The 13,532-nt window shown below is 38.4% G+C and overlaps 1 protein-coding gene across 2 annotated transcripts; it reads left to right on the plus strand.

The window, feature by feature from the left end:
• Positions 1-552: 552 nt before the first annotated feature.
• Positions 553-8,463, plus strand: cbwd1.1.S (COBW domain containing 1, gene 1 S homeolog). 2 transcript variants are annotated; one of them, XM_018239424.2, is made up of 4 exons: positions 553-829; positions 916-983; positions 2,674-3,649; positions 7,087-8,463. In XM_018239424.2, exons 3-4 carry the CDS (start codon positions 2,701-2,703, stop codon positions 7,386-7,388), a joined length of 1,251 nt encoding a protein of 416 aa, XP_018094913.1. In that variant the 5' UTR covers positions 553-829; positions 916-983; positions 2,674-2,700; the 3' UTR covers positions 7,389-8,463.
• The last annotated feature ends 5,069 nt before the right edge of the window (positions 8,464-13,532 follow it).

Below are 13,532 nucleotides of genomic sequence, written 5' to 3' on the forward strand. Positions count from 1 at the left end.
TAACTTTACCTGAACACTGTTGGAACACAAGAAACTTCCGGTTGAGTAACTCTATGCCCAATTGCCCATCCCTGCTGCAGGATATTCTCTACTTGCCTAAAGGCAGATGAGCCAGTAAGTATACCATCTCCCACCTTGAAATCAGAACACACATTAAGCCAATATTTTGCATGGCAAAAAAAAAACCCAGTGGTTTCTGTGCAGCCAAGTAGCATTCATCTAATGAATCTCTAATAAGTCATTCAGCCTGAAGATTTTAGGAAGGAATCAAGTGGCAGTTTCCATAGTCTTCTATCGGAACACTTTTTGCAACAGTTTGTAGTCTATGTGCCATGCTTTGGTCCTGGGATACTGAGAGAATACAATATGCATGCTTGATTACATGATGCAGAGTGTGGGGGCACATGATTAAGAAACACCTACATATAAACACTGACAGTTGTATTAGAACCACTGATCCAGTGGCGTAACTAGATATTACTGGGCCCCACAGCAGATTATTTTTAAGGCCCCCAGGTTGACCAGTTTTAACAATACTTATTTAAATTGTATATAAATTAGGACCTCATGGGGACCCCGCATCTCATGGGGCCCCCTGCAGCCGCAGGCTCTGCTTCCTCTATAGTTACGCCCCTGCACTAATCAATCCACCTGTCCTCTCAATGAGGATTTCCTGAATCCTAACACAAGAAGGGGCTCGTGGTTAACTTGCCTGGGATACTCATTTTAAACCATGGAGAGCTTATATGCCTTTGCTCTGTCATTAGATATTATAGTAAAAGCAAGAAGAACCTGCTAACCATTCTGGATTCCTTTCTACACAGCTACAGTTAAGCTCTTTCATTTATTTGTTGGTTTGTTTTAAGAATCTCAAAATCCTTTTGAAGCAAACTGGGACTTCTTCTGCCTCTACAGGTTTTCTATAAAAGGCAATTAACTCCAGCTGTCTCCCCTTCAATGTACAGACTGCTCTAGGGTTTCAGGTAAGACTCTGCTTGGTAAACGTCATCAGAAAGTAAGAGCACAGATAGAATAATATAACAATAAAATTCATAGTATGTGCATTATGGACTCATGTATGTGCACAGAACATTATAGAACATATAATAATTTAATCATAGCCTCGGTTCTTTAGATGTTATAGCCACATTGTACAAATGCTACTAGCTGTGAACTGCTTGTTATTGATTAAAAACCTGAATACATGCGTAAGAAACAAATGTGAGTCCTGTAAAAAAGTCCTTGAAAAAAAAATACCTGCCATTGTATCAGCTGCCCTGTTGTTCATAAATCTTCCTGCAGGGCTGTGTGCTGACATATGTAGTCTGTCTGGCCTGCCCCATAGAAAATAATGAAACCTATTAATCACAGGACTGCAGAAGAATAGGGCTAGAACTGATTAGTGCATGGTGAAATTCACAAGCAGGTGTATTTGTATTTTACATAGAGCAGTTACTCATACCAACCATATAGCAGTAGATTGCTTAGTAACTCCAGTTTTATCCGTTTCAAATGAAATAACTTTTGCGTCTCCTAGTTTTAAATTTAATTAATTTAGCATTCCCTCGAATGTTCATGCATCTTAAAAGTGCTGTGTAGTGGTATAGTTTTAAAGGGAAACTATACATTTGGTTGGCACACGTGCTTACTCTGACTTTACAGTGGTGAACAGAAAAATCAAAAAAGATGGCAGTCTAATGGAGCACTGTTCCTAGGTCCCTAATTGGCAGTTACTGGGAGGTGCCTTACAATTTTCCAGCTCTATGGGAATTTGTTGGGGAGTTTTGTTGTCCTTGCTGTCATTTCCTATATAAAACAACAATTACACCGGGCCAGCTTTCTTTGTTTTCTAAGAGGTAAAGCAGTTGGATTACAAATTGCAGAGCATGTATTTTTTATTTTTTTTTTAATTTGGTTATTTTAGTAACCCGATAGTTTTACATTTGTTTTTTAATAATGCAAGGCAAATGGTGCTAAACAAAAGCAAAAGTTTAAGTTTGATTTTTGCTTCATTTCATAAAAATGGCACACATAGAAATTGTTTAACACCAAAGTGTACAAACTTCCAATTCATAAAATTAAAATTGGGTGTTTGTGAATGGTGCTCTTATTACTATGATTTTTAAAAGTTGAATTTTCTCTTCTACATCAGTTTCACTTTACTTCACTGTGTCAATATGGTCCATCATGAGGCATACCTCCACCTCAATTTGTTTAACAATAGCTGCTACATACATGTCCACCAACCAGAATTGAGGTCTGTGTGTATTGGGTGCATAGGTTCCCTTTCATAATAGTACAGTAATAAATACTGCATGATTTCTTCTCATTAGATCATTAGACTAGCATTGGCAAGTACACGTCTTTCTAATAAAAGAAAAAAATGGCAGTATGCCTTTTATTAAAAGAATGAAGAAAACTAAAAGCGTTACTACAATTGATGTATAGTATGGGCAACTCCACATTTTTACCATCAATGAGTTTTTTTTTTCTACTTGTCACTGACTAGTGGAAATTTCCAGTTCCTGGATACGGCTCATTGAATTCTAATGGCAGTTTGGGTTGCAGTGCATGTGTTATTTTGTGATTGGCAATTGCAATTAACTGTTAATGTGAGACAAACTGCCTTTGAAAAAAGATTTTAACCTAACGTGTCTTCTTATTCTTTTATAGGCCACAAAACGCAGCACTTCTCTCATAATGGTAATGTTTCTACTCAAGGCCTTGTCTAATGTTTCTCTCTGGAATTTAAGTACTATGGGGGCAGACCAGGAGCAGATGGCAGAAAGCTGGTCATTCCCTGTCAGGGATCATGCTCTGAAGATTGGAATTATTACAGCTCTTGGTTGTTTGATCATCTTGGGGAATTCCTTTGTACTGCTAGTCATTGCCTCCTCAGTGTCTGGCTGGTCCAGCAACAGCCGCTACATCCTTATCTCATTGACTGGAACAGATGTTACACTAGCTCTTGTTGTGGTGCCTCTCAACTTATATGGAAGTCTTGCCCTAGAACCTGGGGAAGAGGATGATGAAGAGTCTCCGATTAGCCGTTACTGCCACATAGTGGCTTTTCTGAACTCTTCAGTGTTTGCCTCTTCTATTTACTCCCTCACCACCATAAGCTTGGAACGTTACGTGGCAGTATTCTTCCCTCTGCACTACAGTCGGGTTATGAGTCGTCGACGGGTCAAGTTGTTGATTGCTGCAGCCTGGCTGTTGCCGCCCATCTTTCTGTGCCCAATCTCTATCCCTGGTGGGCGATTTATAAGGGTCTACTTCTCCCGAGCTTCCCTTATCTGCAACCCAGACTATGCTAGCAATGTTGCTTACTCTCTTCTTCTCACTGCTGTCATCTTCTTCCCTTGCTCGGCTATAGTCACCTTTGCCAACCTGAGACTATGGCGAGTAGCAAGGAGGCAAAGCAGGCGAATGAGTGTGGGCTGGGCTGCAAAAAGCCAGGGCCTGTGTCTGCCCACTGTGTGTGGGAGACTGGCCCAAAATAGAGAGTCTGGACCGAATAAAGGCCTGAATAAGGACATGGGAGACAAAGGCCCACGTAAGGGAGATGCTGCATCTAGAGTACTTGTTCCTGTTGTCATTGTGTTCTACATGTGCTGGGCACCCTGCATGATTACTATCCTGTATAACGGTAAAAGCACTTTTTAAATATGTATCTCTTTAATCTATTGTACCATTATTATGGACAATGCTGTTTACTTCCTTTAGCAGACAACATGACATGCTGTGAATGCATCACAAATGAGAGAAAAAGTAAGTGTCCTGCAGCCTTATTCAGTAGCAGCTAGATGGTGGGAGTACAGTAAAGAATTAGAGGTATTATACTATATTGAATGATTAGTGGGTTGAAAATACTTAGTTAATCAAAATAATTACATAAATAGGCCCAAACAACAACAAAACCCATGGATATATGGGCAAATGGGGCATGTTATTTTTTATTAATATAAGTAAAGGGAGAAGGCTCTTTAGGGTACAGTACAAGCAGCGCCGACCCTGGGGCTGCTGCCGCCTGAGGCAGCAGCGCAGATCCTTCCTCCTTCTCCACGCTTAAAAATCAGCATTGGATCGGGTCAAAAGGGGGCAGCATTGCTAGTGTATTTAGTGCAATTGCGCTCTTTGCACTAGTGGAGACGAATTTCCGGTTTAAAACCCGGAAATTCGGCTCTTAAAGTTACAAGAGGCGGCTTTTTGCCTCCCATTGTAACTGGCCGCTCGCTGCCATCTAAGGCAAGGTTCTCACCTTGCTTCATGTCAGGAGTGTCCCTGAGTATAAAGCTGACTTTCCCTTCTACATCCTTTATGTCCATAACACCCCCTTCTTGCATTCAGCAAATACAGAATTTGTCTCCTAAAAATGCCATTTTCCATAGATTGATATAATGTATTGATACATTATTTTTGTCTTTGGCTTTTTATCTGTTGGTTATTTTGAGCATGGACTCATAAACAAGTCTCTCAGATAAGTCCTACTTACATGTAGAAAAATGAATGCAATGTGTGCATGCAAATATTTAATCCCAATTATGAAGCGCTCTACAAACAGGTATACTATTTATTGAGTTTTAAACAGAGAACCTTCTCAGTATGTATTGGCTGTACACTTTAGAAGCAGGGGACACATAGGCAAGGTGTAGCCTGGCTGTAGGATACAAAATATATGGTGGTAAAGGTTCTACATTTCTGGGTACTTGTTTAGTCAAAAGGAGAATATATTGCCCAGAAACATGGCTCAGCTTGCAATCAGCAGCTCAGGGGTTAATGTTCCTTATTGCGCTGAGGCTTACAACCTTGCAGTCATTAGATGATGCTAAGCTTACATCAGGCTAAGTAGAGAAACTGCTGCCTACTATCCTGTATATTACATTATTTGACAACATAACACTTGATATTTCTTAGTCATCTTTTAGATGGAATCATCCAGTTCCCTGTGCCTCTTCTATCCAGCCTTGTGCTCCCATACAGGATACATCACAACAAAAGTAAAATACAGTAACATTATGTAGTACAGAGTTTCCCAAACGATGGGGCACATCCCTATAGGGTGCACTGCAGTGGATATTGGGGACACTTCAGATGCCAGTGAATGTGAGATTTGGGAGATTGCTGTTTGGGATACCATACTGAAGGTATATTTTCATGTCTGTAAACTCATTTTAGGAAAGGCATGTGGGGGGCCTTACCAAAAGGCAGATTCACAAATAGGGAATTAAATTCTGTAGTGAAACTATGACTATATACTCTTTTTAAAAATGAAATGTAAATGAGACTGTAAAGTCTGATCATGTAGATGCTGATATTTAATCTGAATGAATACAAGCATGATATTAATTAGAAAATATGATGTTCCCCATACGAAGCTTTGAGACTTGAATCTGCATGGTGCTCCATATATATACAGTAAAAAAAAAATTTAATGCTTAGAATACAAGTAAATGTACTTAATGTAAAAATATTTATTTTACCCAATTTCCCTTAAAAAACCCTGCTTCCCCTTGTAAATGTGAGTAAATATGTAGTTTACACTGTTTTTACATTGAAAAGTACCCCCATTTTATGTTCGTCCAGAATTTACTTTTTTACATTTTTTTTTCCCAGGGTTACCTGGAAAAATGTAAAATCTGGGATTGACTGTAAAAAATGTGTGTTTTTTTTTTTAAACTTATTAGAAAAAAACGAGGCATGAGGGCACATGTGCTTTATAGTTTTGGTAATTTTGGGGAAAAATGCCTTTCTTTAATATGTGCTAACCCAATTTTGAAAGTCCCATGTTTCCTGAGCACATCGATACCAAACAAATTGTTTTATGAATATTCCTAATCTACACTAGAACACTAGAAAACTATATGCATTTGAAACGTACACTCAAACTGCAGTCTTGTAACTGTAAGGGTGGTGGCAGAAGGGGAGATTAGTTGTCCAGCAACAAATCTTCTCTACTGTAGACGACTAATCTCCCTGAAATGCCTTCCCGCCGGCAAGAATGAGAATCACACATGGCCTCTAGTGGGGTGGTGGCTAAGGTAGGGGGCCAGGAGGGGGGCGGGGAAGCCTCCAATCCAACGCTGTGCATACATGACTCAAGACCTCAAAATTAAAATATGCAGAAGAGTTCAGTTGTCAAAATTCTGTTTCGCTAGTTTCTAAAGGATGTTTATGGGCACAAAAAAGCATTCTACAGCAAGTGGAGTGAAAATGTAATAAGATAAGTAAATAAAATTGATAAAATAAAAAAAAATGATACTGTGACTAGCATAGAAGCTCCACCAATTTACAAAAAAAAAAACTTTAAGGGGTCTATCACTCAAACTATTTTTAATGAAAGGCAATGTAATTCTAAATAACTTACCATTATACATTATTTTAAAAATTTCATCAATTTATTATTAGAATTATTTGTAAAAGTTGTGATTGTATTTGTTTACTCTTAAAACAATAATAAGTCCGGCCTCCTGCTGGTCTTTCAATGAACTTTTATCAGTTGACTTGCAACATGGAGGTACAGAAGTGCAGGTTTCAGAAAGCCAGAAGTGCAAAAAATGTACACAGGCAGGCACTACTTTTGATAGCTGTTGCGTTACAAATAACTTGAAAACCATTAGAAATTTGTACTTACTGTGTATTAGAAAGTTACTTTGAATTCTTCCACTATACAAAAAGATTTTTGGATGTAGGATGACTTTAAAGACAAAGATAAAACCCAGTACAGTAAACCATGTGTATATGTGTGCAGTTGTTGAATTAACTTACATGTGTATGATGATCAGCTGTGAGTGTGTTTTTGTTTAGTGTGAACATTTTGTGTACCACTTACTTGTGTACAGACCGAGGCAGCAGGTTGGCCACAGCTGTTGATGGATGACTGCCATGTGGCCCAAGATGGGGAGGAGGAGCACATGGTGGTCCAGATACAAGAACTATCACAGACACATGGCTTCCAACTACTTCCCAAGGGCCACTTGTCTTTACCACTTCTTTAATAGGCGGAAGGGAAACAAGGGGGGACAATTTACTAGCCTAGACAATTTCTATAACAGTTTTTTTAACCCCTTGTTTTTTGTTTAACAGCCATCACTCAGGATCGTGTTCCAGAATGGGTAGAGTTTGCGGCTCTTTGGCTTCCATGTGGAAATGGTTTCCTCAACTGCTTTGTCTACTTCTGGATAAACAAAAGCTTCCGGCAGAAATTTCGACAACTGGGACGGAAACTGTGGCCTTGGGGCTGTACTCCTAAGAATCGCCAGTTCATGACACCCACCATTAGTGCCACCATTCACTGTATGAATAACAATGATGTTCTGCAAGAGAGGTCATGCAGTGTGTCGTCTTCATGCATGTTGCTCCCGCAGGCCGGTGAGACTGTTTTATAAAGTCCCTCTACTCATGTAGTTTTCTTTAAATTACCCACCAGTGCACTTTAGAGCAACTACCAAGAGGACTCCATTTGTAGAAAGCTGTGATATGAAACCTGCATATATCATCCTGAAGAGATTTGTTTTCAGCTCCTAAAAGTAGCTGCTCTTGACTTGCACATGACTGGAATGACCTGTCTGAGTTTACAGAGGTAGTGCACAACAGAACTGCTGCTTTGTCCGTACAAGAGTAAGAATGGGCATTTATACGTGGATCTTCTGTCTTTGTCATATGTCTGAAAGCTTGTAACAAGTGTAGGACTCGGTTTTTAACACAAAACTGAGAAAAAAAAGCCTCTTGAAATTTTGCAAATGTTACGTATAAGCATTTGGAAAGTCTAGTAGAAGAAGAAAAGGACTTTTCTTGACTGACGCTATACAATACTCTGCTGAAAATGAGCAGTGCCTATATAAATTGACCGGAAAACCATAAAGTAGTAACAGATCGAAACAGATCAGAATGTGCCTTGAATAATTGCTTTAAAGCTGCCAATTTTTTTATACAAAAAGATGTCATTGTAATGACATTTAGCCCCATATTTTTTAGTAATAGAGGGCTGCATAGAGATTTTGTTTGGAGGCAATATGGATGTTATTGACCAGTTAGCTGGATGGCCATGGATCTTGCACACAACTGACTTACCCTTTCGAAGAGAAGCTGCTCCTATAAATGCCATGTTTGGTGCCTGTAGTACAATTTAATTAATATTTTCTAGCCTTATATGACCTCCTAAAAGGCTTAAATGATAAATGTACTTTTACATTAAAAATTTCTAAAAACTGCGATAAGTCGGTGGCTTCTGAATAAATTGGAAACTGCAATGATATATTCTGAATGTTCAGTCTGATCTGCATGCATTAAGGGCCAAGTAATGTATTGCTCCAAGTATAATACTTGCGTTCAGGCGTCCCCATGATCAGAGATATAACATGTAAAGGAAAAAAATCAACAAAAGAAAAAAAAAAGCAAACAAAGTCACTGCTTTTGTTTTATTTCAGTTTAAGGCTATGTCATTTTTATTGTTTTGTTTTTTTTCAATGTTTGTAAATAAGGATATTGTAAAAAAAAAAAAAAAAATTAAAAAAAAAAAGAATCCTAATTATTATTGAAAATAAAGTTTCAGGCCTTTGATGGGAAAATTTTGTTTTTTGCATCCCTTATATTCAATAATTTTCAAGTTTACAGAGGGAATTCATAACTTATATGATTGTTATAGATAAATAGAAATGGTATACACACATCAATATTGTTGTTAGTTGTATAGTTTTAAAAGGTAATTTTGGGTCCACAAGACATGGTTAAATGATATCAAGACCAACATTTCCTCAGCACTCCATTAGTATAAACTCATTGAAAAGGTTTTTCAGCTTTCAGTTAACCTTTACCATGATGTAGAGAGTAATATTCTAAAACAGTCTGCAATTGTTTTTCAATGTCTGTTGTTTTAAAAAAAAAAAAAAAAGTATATATTTTTTTTTTGTTTAGCAGCTATCTGGCTTCTAGGGTTTAAATTACCTTAGCAACCAGAATATGAATATACAGTGCCTTGCAGAAGTCTTCACCCCCCCCTTGGCATTTTTCATGTTTTGCCGCCTTACAACCTGGAATTAAAATGGATTGTTTAAGAGTTTGCACCATTTAATTTACAGAACATGCCTATAACTTTGAAGATGTTGTAGGCAAAAATAGACAAAAATAAATAACAAATAGGACAAAATAACAGTAATCTTCAGTGTTCAGAACTGTTCACCCCCCTAAAGTCAGTACTTTGTAAAACCACCTTTTGCGTTAATTATAGCTGCAAGTCGCTTTGGATAAGTCTCTATCAGCTTGCCACTGGGATTTTTGCCCATTGCTCAAGGCAAAACTGCTCGAGCTCCTTCATGTTGGATGGTTTTCACTTGTGAACAGCAATCTTCAAGTCTAACCACAGATTCTCAATTGGATTGAGGTCTGGACTAGGCCATTTCAACACATTTAAATGTTTCCCCTTAAACCACTCAAGTGTTGCTTTAGCAGTATGCTTCGGGTCATTGTCCTGCTGGAAGGTGAACCTCCGTCCCAGCCTCAAATCCAGGGACAGATTTTCACTGATGGAGGCTGGTGTCCTCTGTCGGCCCTCCCTCTCAGAAGATTGCACACATGCACATCGTGTCAAGCTTGAAGATGGTGCATGCGCATCCTTTCAGCTTGAAGATTGCTCATGCGGCTCCTGTCACCTTGATTCAAGAGCACTAGCAGTTCGGCAATAGTGCTCCGGCAAGAAAATCGATTGTGCGGCTGGGCAGCATGCCGCCCCTTAATTGATGCCACCCTAGGCCCAGGTCTACGTGGCCTCGCCGCAAATCCGAGCCTGCCCAAATCACAGTCAGACTGACACAGGTTATATTCAAGAATATCCCTGTATTTAGCACCATACATCTTTCCCTTGACTTGGACCAGTTTCCCAGTCCTGGCTGCTGAAAAACATCCCCACAGCATGATGCTGCCAGCACCATGTTTCACTGTGGCAATGGTGTTCTTGGGGTGATGGGATGTGTTGGGTTTGCACCAGACATAGCATTTTCCTTGGTGGCCGAAAAGTCCAATTTAAGTCTCATCAGACCAGAGCACCTTCCTCCATACATTTGTGGGGGTCGCCCACATGCCTTTTGGGAATAGTTGAGCTTAATTCAGTACATGTGTTCCACTACACTGCAAGCTTGTAACACAACTGTGAATTCAACACCAAAAAATCGTGGTGAAACTCAAAACGTGCCTTCTTATTTTTAACTTCAAGTAATGGCTTTTTTTCTGGCCACTCTTCCATAAAGCCCAGCTCTATGGAGTGTACGGCTTATTGTAGTCCTATGAAAAGATACTCCAGTATTTGCTGTGGAAATCTGCAACTCCTTCAGGGTTACCTTTGGTCTCTGTGCTTAATGCCCTCCTTGCCTGGTCTGTGAGTTTTGGTGGGCGGCCCTCTCTTGGCAGGTTTGTTGTGGTACAATTTTGAAGCCTCTGGGGACTTTCAGAAAAGGTGTGTTTATACTGACAGGTCATGTGACACTTAGATTGCACACAGGTGGACTTCATTTCACTAATGTGACTTTTAAAAGTAATTGGTTACACTAGGATTTTTTAGGGGCTTCATGGCACATTCCAATTTTCAGTGTTTTGTTTTATATATATATATATATATATATATATATATATTTATTTCTCATTTCACTTAACCAACTTAGGGGTCCGTTTACTAAAGTGCGTTAAAAATATTCGCACAATATATAGACAGAATTTTCGCCAAATATGTTATCGCCAGTTTACTAACCTGCGGTAAATATAAATTTGCGAATTTTCTTGCACAAGAATAATTGTTCGCCAGTTATCACATTTGCTGAAAATAACGCTACGTACACATTAACGCATGGTTTACTAAACAGCGAAATGTGCTAAAGACAAAATTAACGCCAGAATATTCGCAAACTTTTACCGCCACCTATGTAGTGGCGTAAAAGTATTATTTTCGCCAGAAAATTCTCAAGGGGCAGGAAATATCCCATAATACTGTTATTTTTTACCCATCATTCTTTGCTGACAGGATAGAGAGATCTGTAGCTATTGCTGACAGGATGTTTTGGCTTCTGCTTCTTTCTGTTGCAACAGCAGCAGTTTCAGCTCAGAGGTGTATTATTGGCAGCGGCATCAAAGTCCAAGGATTCGTCAGCCTCTACACTTTTTTGGTTTCATTGTGATTGGCTACATTAAACTGTGCATTTCTGTGAACAAAGAGATTGACTGGTATCATTTCTTGTTCATATGATTCTATTGGCTATAAGGGTTTATATGATGCAGACTTGTTTGATTGGTGTTACTCTGGTGATGTTGTTGGATGGTATAATCATCAGTCAATAAAGTTTATGAGTTTTGAAGGTGCATTTCTGGCCATAAATGTCACAGTAAAAATTGCCATAATAACCGCCATAAAACAAGACTATTTTATAGCATAAATATTCGCAAAAACTTAATTTTTCGCCAGAAAATTCGCAACTCGCTAAAATTACCGCTAACGTAAGCTGGTTCCTTAACGTAGTTACCGCAAGTGATCGCAATGACTTCTGAGTGTATCGCTGTTTAGTAAACTTAGTCGCTGCGAATATTCTGGCGTAAAAATATTCTCAGCGATAACATGCGGAAACTTAAAGTCAGATTTACCGCACTTTAGTAAACGGACCCCTTAGACTATTTTATGCAGATCCATCACATAAAATACAATTAAGAAACCTTTAAATTACAGGTTTGAATGTAACAAAATAGGTGAAAAGCCAAGGGGGTGAATAATTTTGCAAGGCAGCGTAAATAGAAAGATAGGTAATAACAATACAATTGAAGCATCACAGAGCAATAGTTTTTTGATGCTGGGGTCAGTGACCCCCATTTGAAAGTTGTAAAGATTCAGAAGTAAAAGCCAAATAATTAAACAATAATAACTAAATGAAGACCAGCTAAAAAGTAGCTTATAATTGTCCATTCTATAACATAAAGGTTCACTGAAAAATAAACCAACCCTTTAAAAAAACTGGTACAGTTGTGTTCAGAATAAGATCAGTCCGACGTCCCTAATCTGATCACTGTTTTTGGTAGAAATTATATTTCTACATGGAAATTTACTAGTACGTGAAATAGAAAACCAACAAACCCAACAGTTATGACATTTATGCTGCTGATTTATGTAAGTTAATCATTCATTGAGGCTTGTTCCAAATAATAGCAGTGTGGAGTTCAATTAGTGAGGCCATTCATTCTGTGAAAAAACAGGTGTCTATTTCAGCAAAATGGCTCATTCCAGACATTGTCCAGAAGAACATCATATATTGATTAAAAAGTTGACTGGAGGGGGGGAAACATATATATAAGTGCAGAAAATGATAGGCTGCTCAGCTAAAATTATCGTAAATGCTTTAAAATGGCAACCAAAACCTGGAAGACATGGAAGAAAACTACAATTCAAATGGACTGGCCTAAATAGAAATGGCGCAAAATTTTGTGGACTTATGAAAGCAAGATTGTTCTTTGAGTCTAGACAGTTTGTCAGACGACCCCAAACACTGAATTGAAGTCACAGTACAGTGTGAAGACAGTGAAACATGGCGGCACAAGCATCATGATATGGGGATGTTTCGCATACTATAATGTTGGGCCTATTTATCACATATCAGGGATCATGAATCAGTTTCAATACATCAAAATACTTGAAGAGGTCATGTTGCCTTATGCTGAAGAGGAAGGCCTTTGAAATGGGTGTTACAACAAGATAACGACCCCAAACACACCAGTAAATGAGCAACATCTTGGTTCTATACCAACAAGATTGATGTTATGCAGTGGCCAGCCCAATCCCAGGACCTCAATCCAATAGAAAACTTGTGTTGTGACATCATAAATGTGGTTTCTGAGGCAAGAAATACTGAAGAATTGTGGAATGTAAAAGGTGCCAGAAGTAACACAGATGTGCAGCAGTTCTCAGAAACAGTGTTTAAACAACTAAATATTAGTTCAGTGATTCAAAGGAAAGCAAAATCTTGAAACATTATTCAGTTTATACAGTGGTTGAGTTTGTAAAGATTGCAGACACTGCTATTTTTTAGAACAGCCTAATATTCCCCTTTCTTCACTTTCTGTAAGGGAATAACACAAATTTGATACATTTTAATTTGGAATAGAATATGCAGTGTTCCCAATGCATGTGTTTATGGAAATAAAAGCTATTTTGAACTTTATTCACTTTTTTAAACACACTACTTTTATTCTGAACACACTCCTTGAAGTGGACCAGGACTTTATTAGGTGAAAATCCTTTTTTAAACCCTATCTTGTGTATGTCCAACATTTCCATCCTTCTTCAGACCTTTATCCTGAGGATTTGTTTTACTTGGGTCTGTCTAAATACTGCAAAAATGTAAACAAAAATGTAAACTTTTCACAATATCTACACCAACCCACAAATGCTTCCAGACCCCCATAGTTTCTGCCCTGTGCACCAAACTTTGTATTACACATTGTGTTTTTTGAGCACCCAGGCAATCCCTTCACCCCTACTTGAGCTGTAGTGCCTTACAACA

Source organism: Xenopus laevis, chromosome 1S (genome assembly GCF_017654675.1).
Source record: "Xenopus laevis strain J_2021 chromosome 1S, Xenopus_laevis_v10.1, whole genome shotgun sequence".
In the NCBI taxonomy this organism is placed as follows: Eukaryota; Metazoa; Chordata; class Amphibia; order Anura; family Pipidae; genus Xenopus; species Xenopus laevis.

Bases quoted from the DNA above. Each gene is read 5' to 3' on its own strand.
- cbwd1.1.S (XM_018239424.2), top strand. From the start codon at position 2,701: ATGGTAATGTTTCTACTCAAGGCCTTGTCTAATGTTTCTCTCTGGAAT. The intron at 3,650-7,086 runs GTAAAAGCACTT...TTTGTTTAACAG, and splicing joins GATTACTATCCTGTATAACG to CCATCACTCAGGATCGTGTT.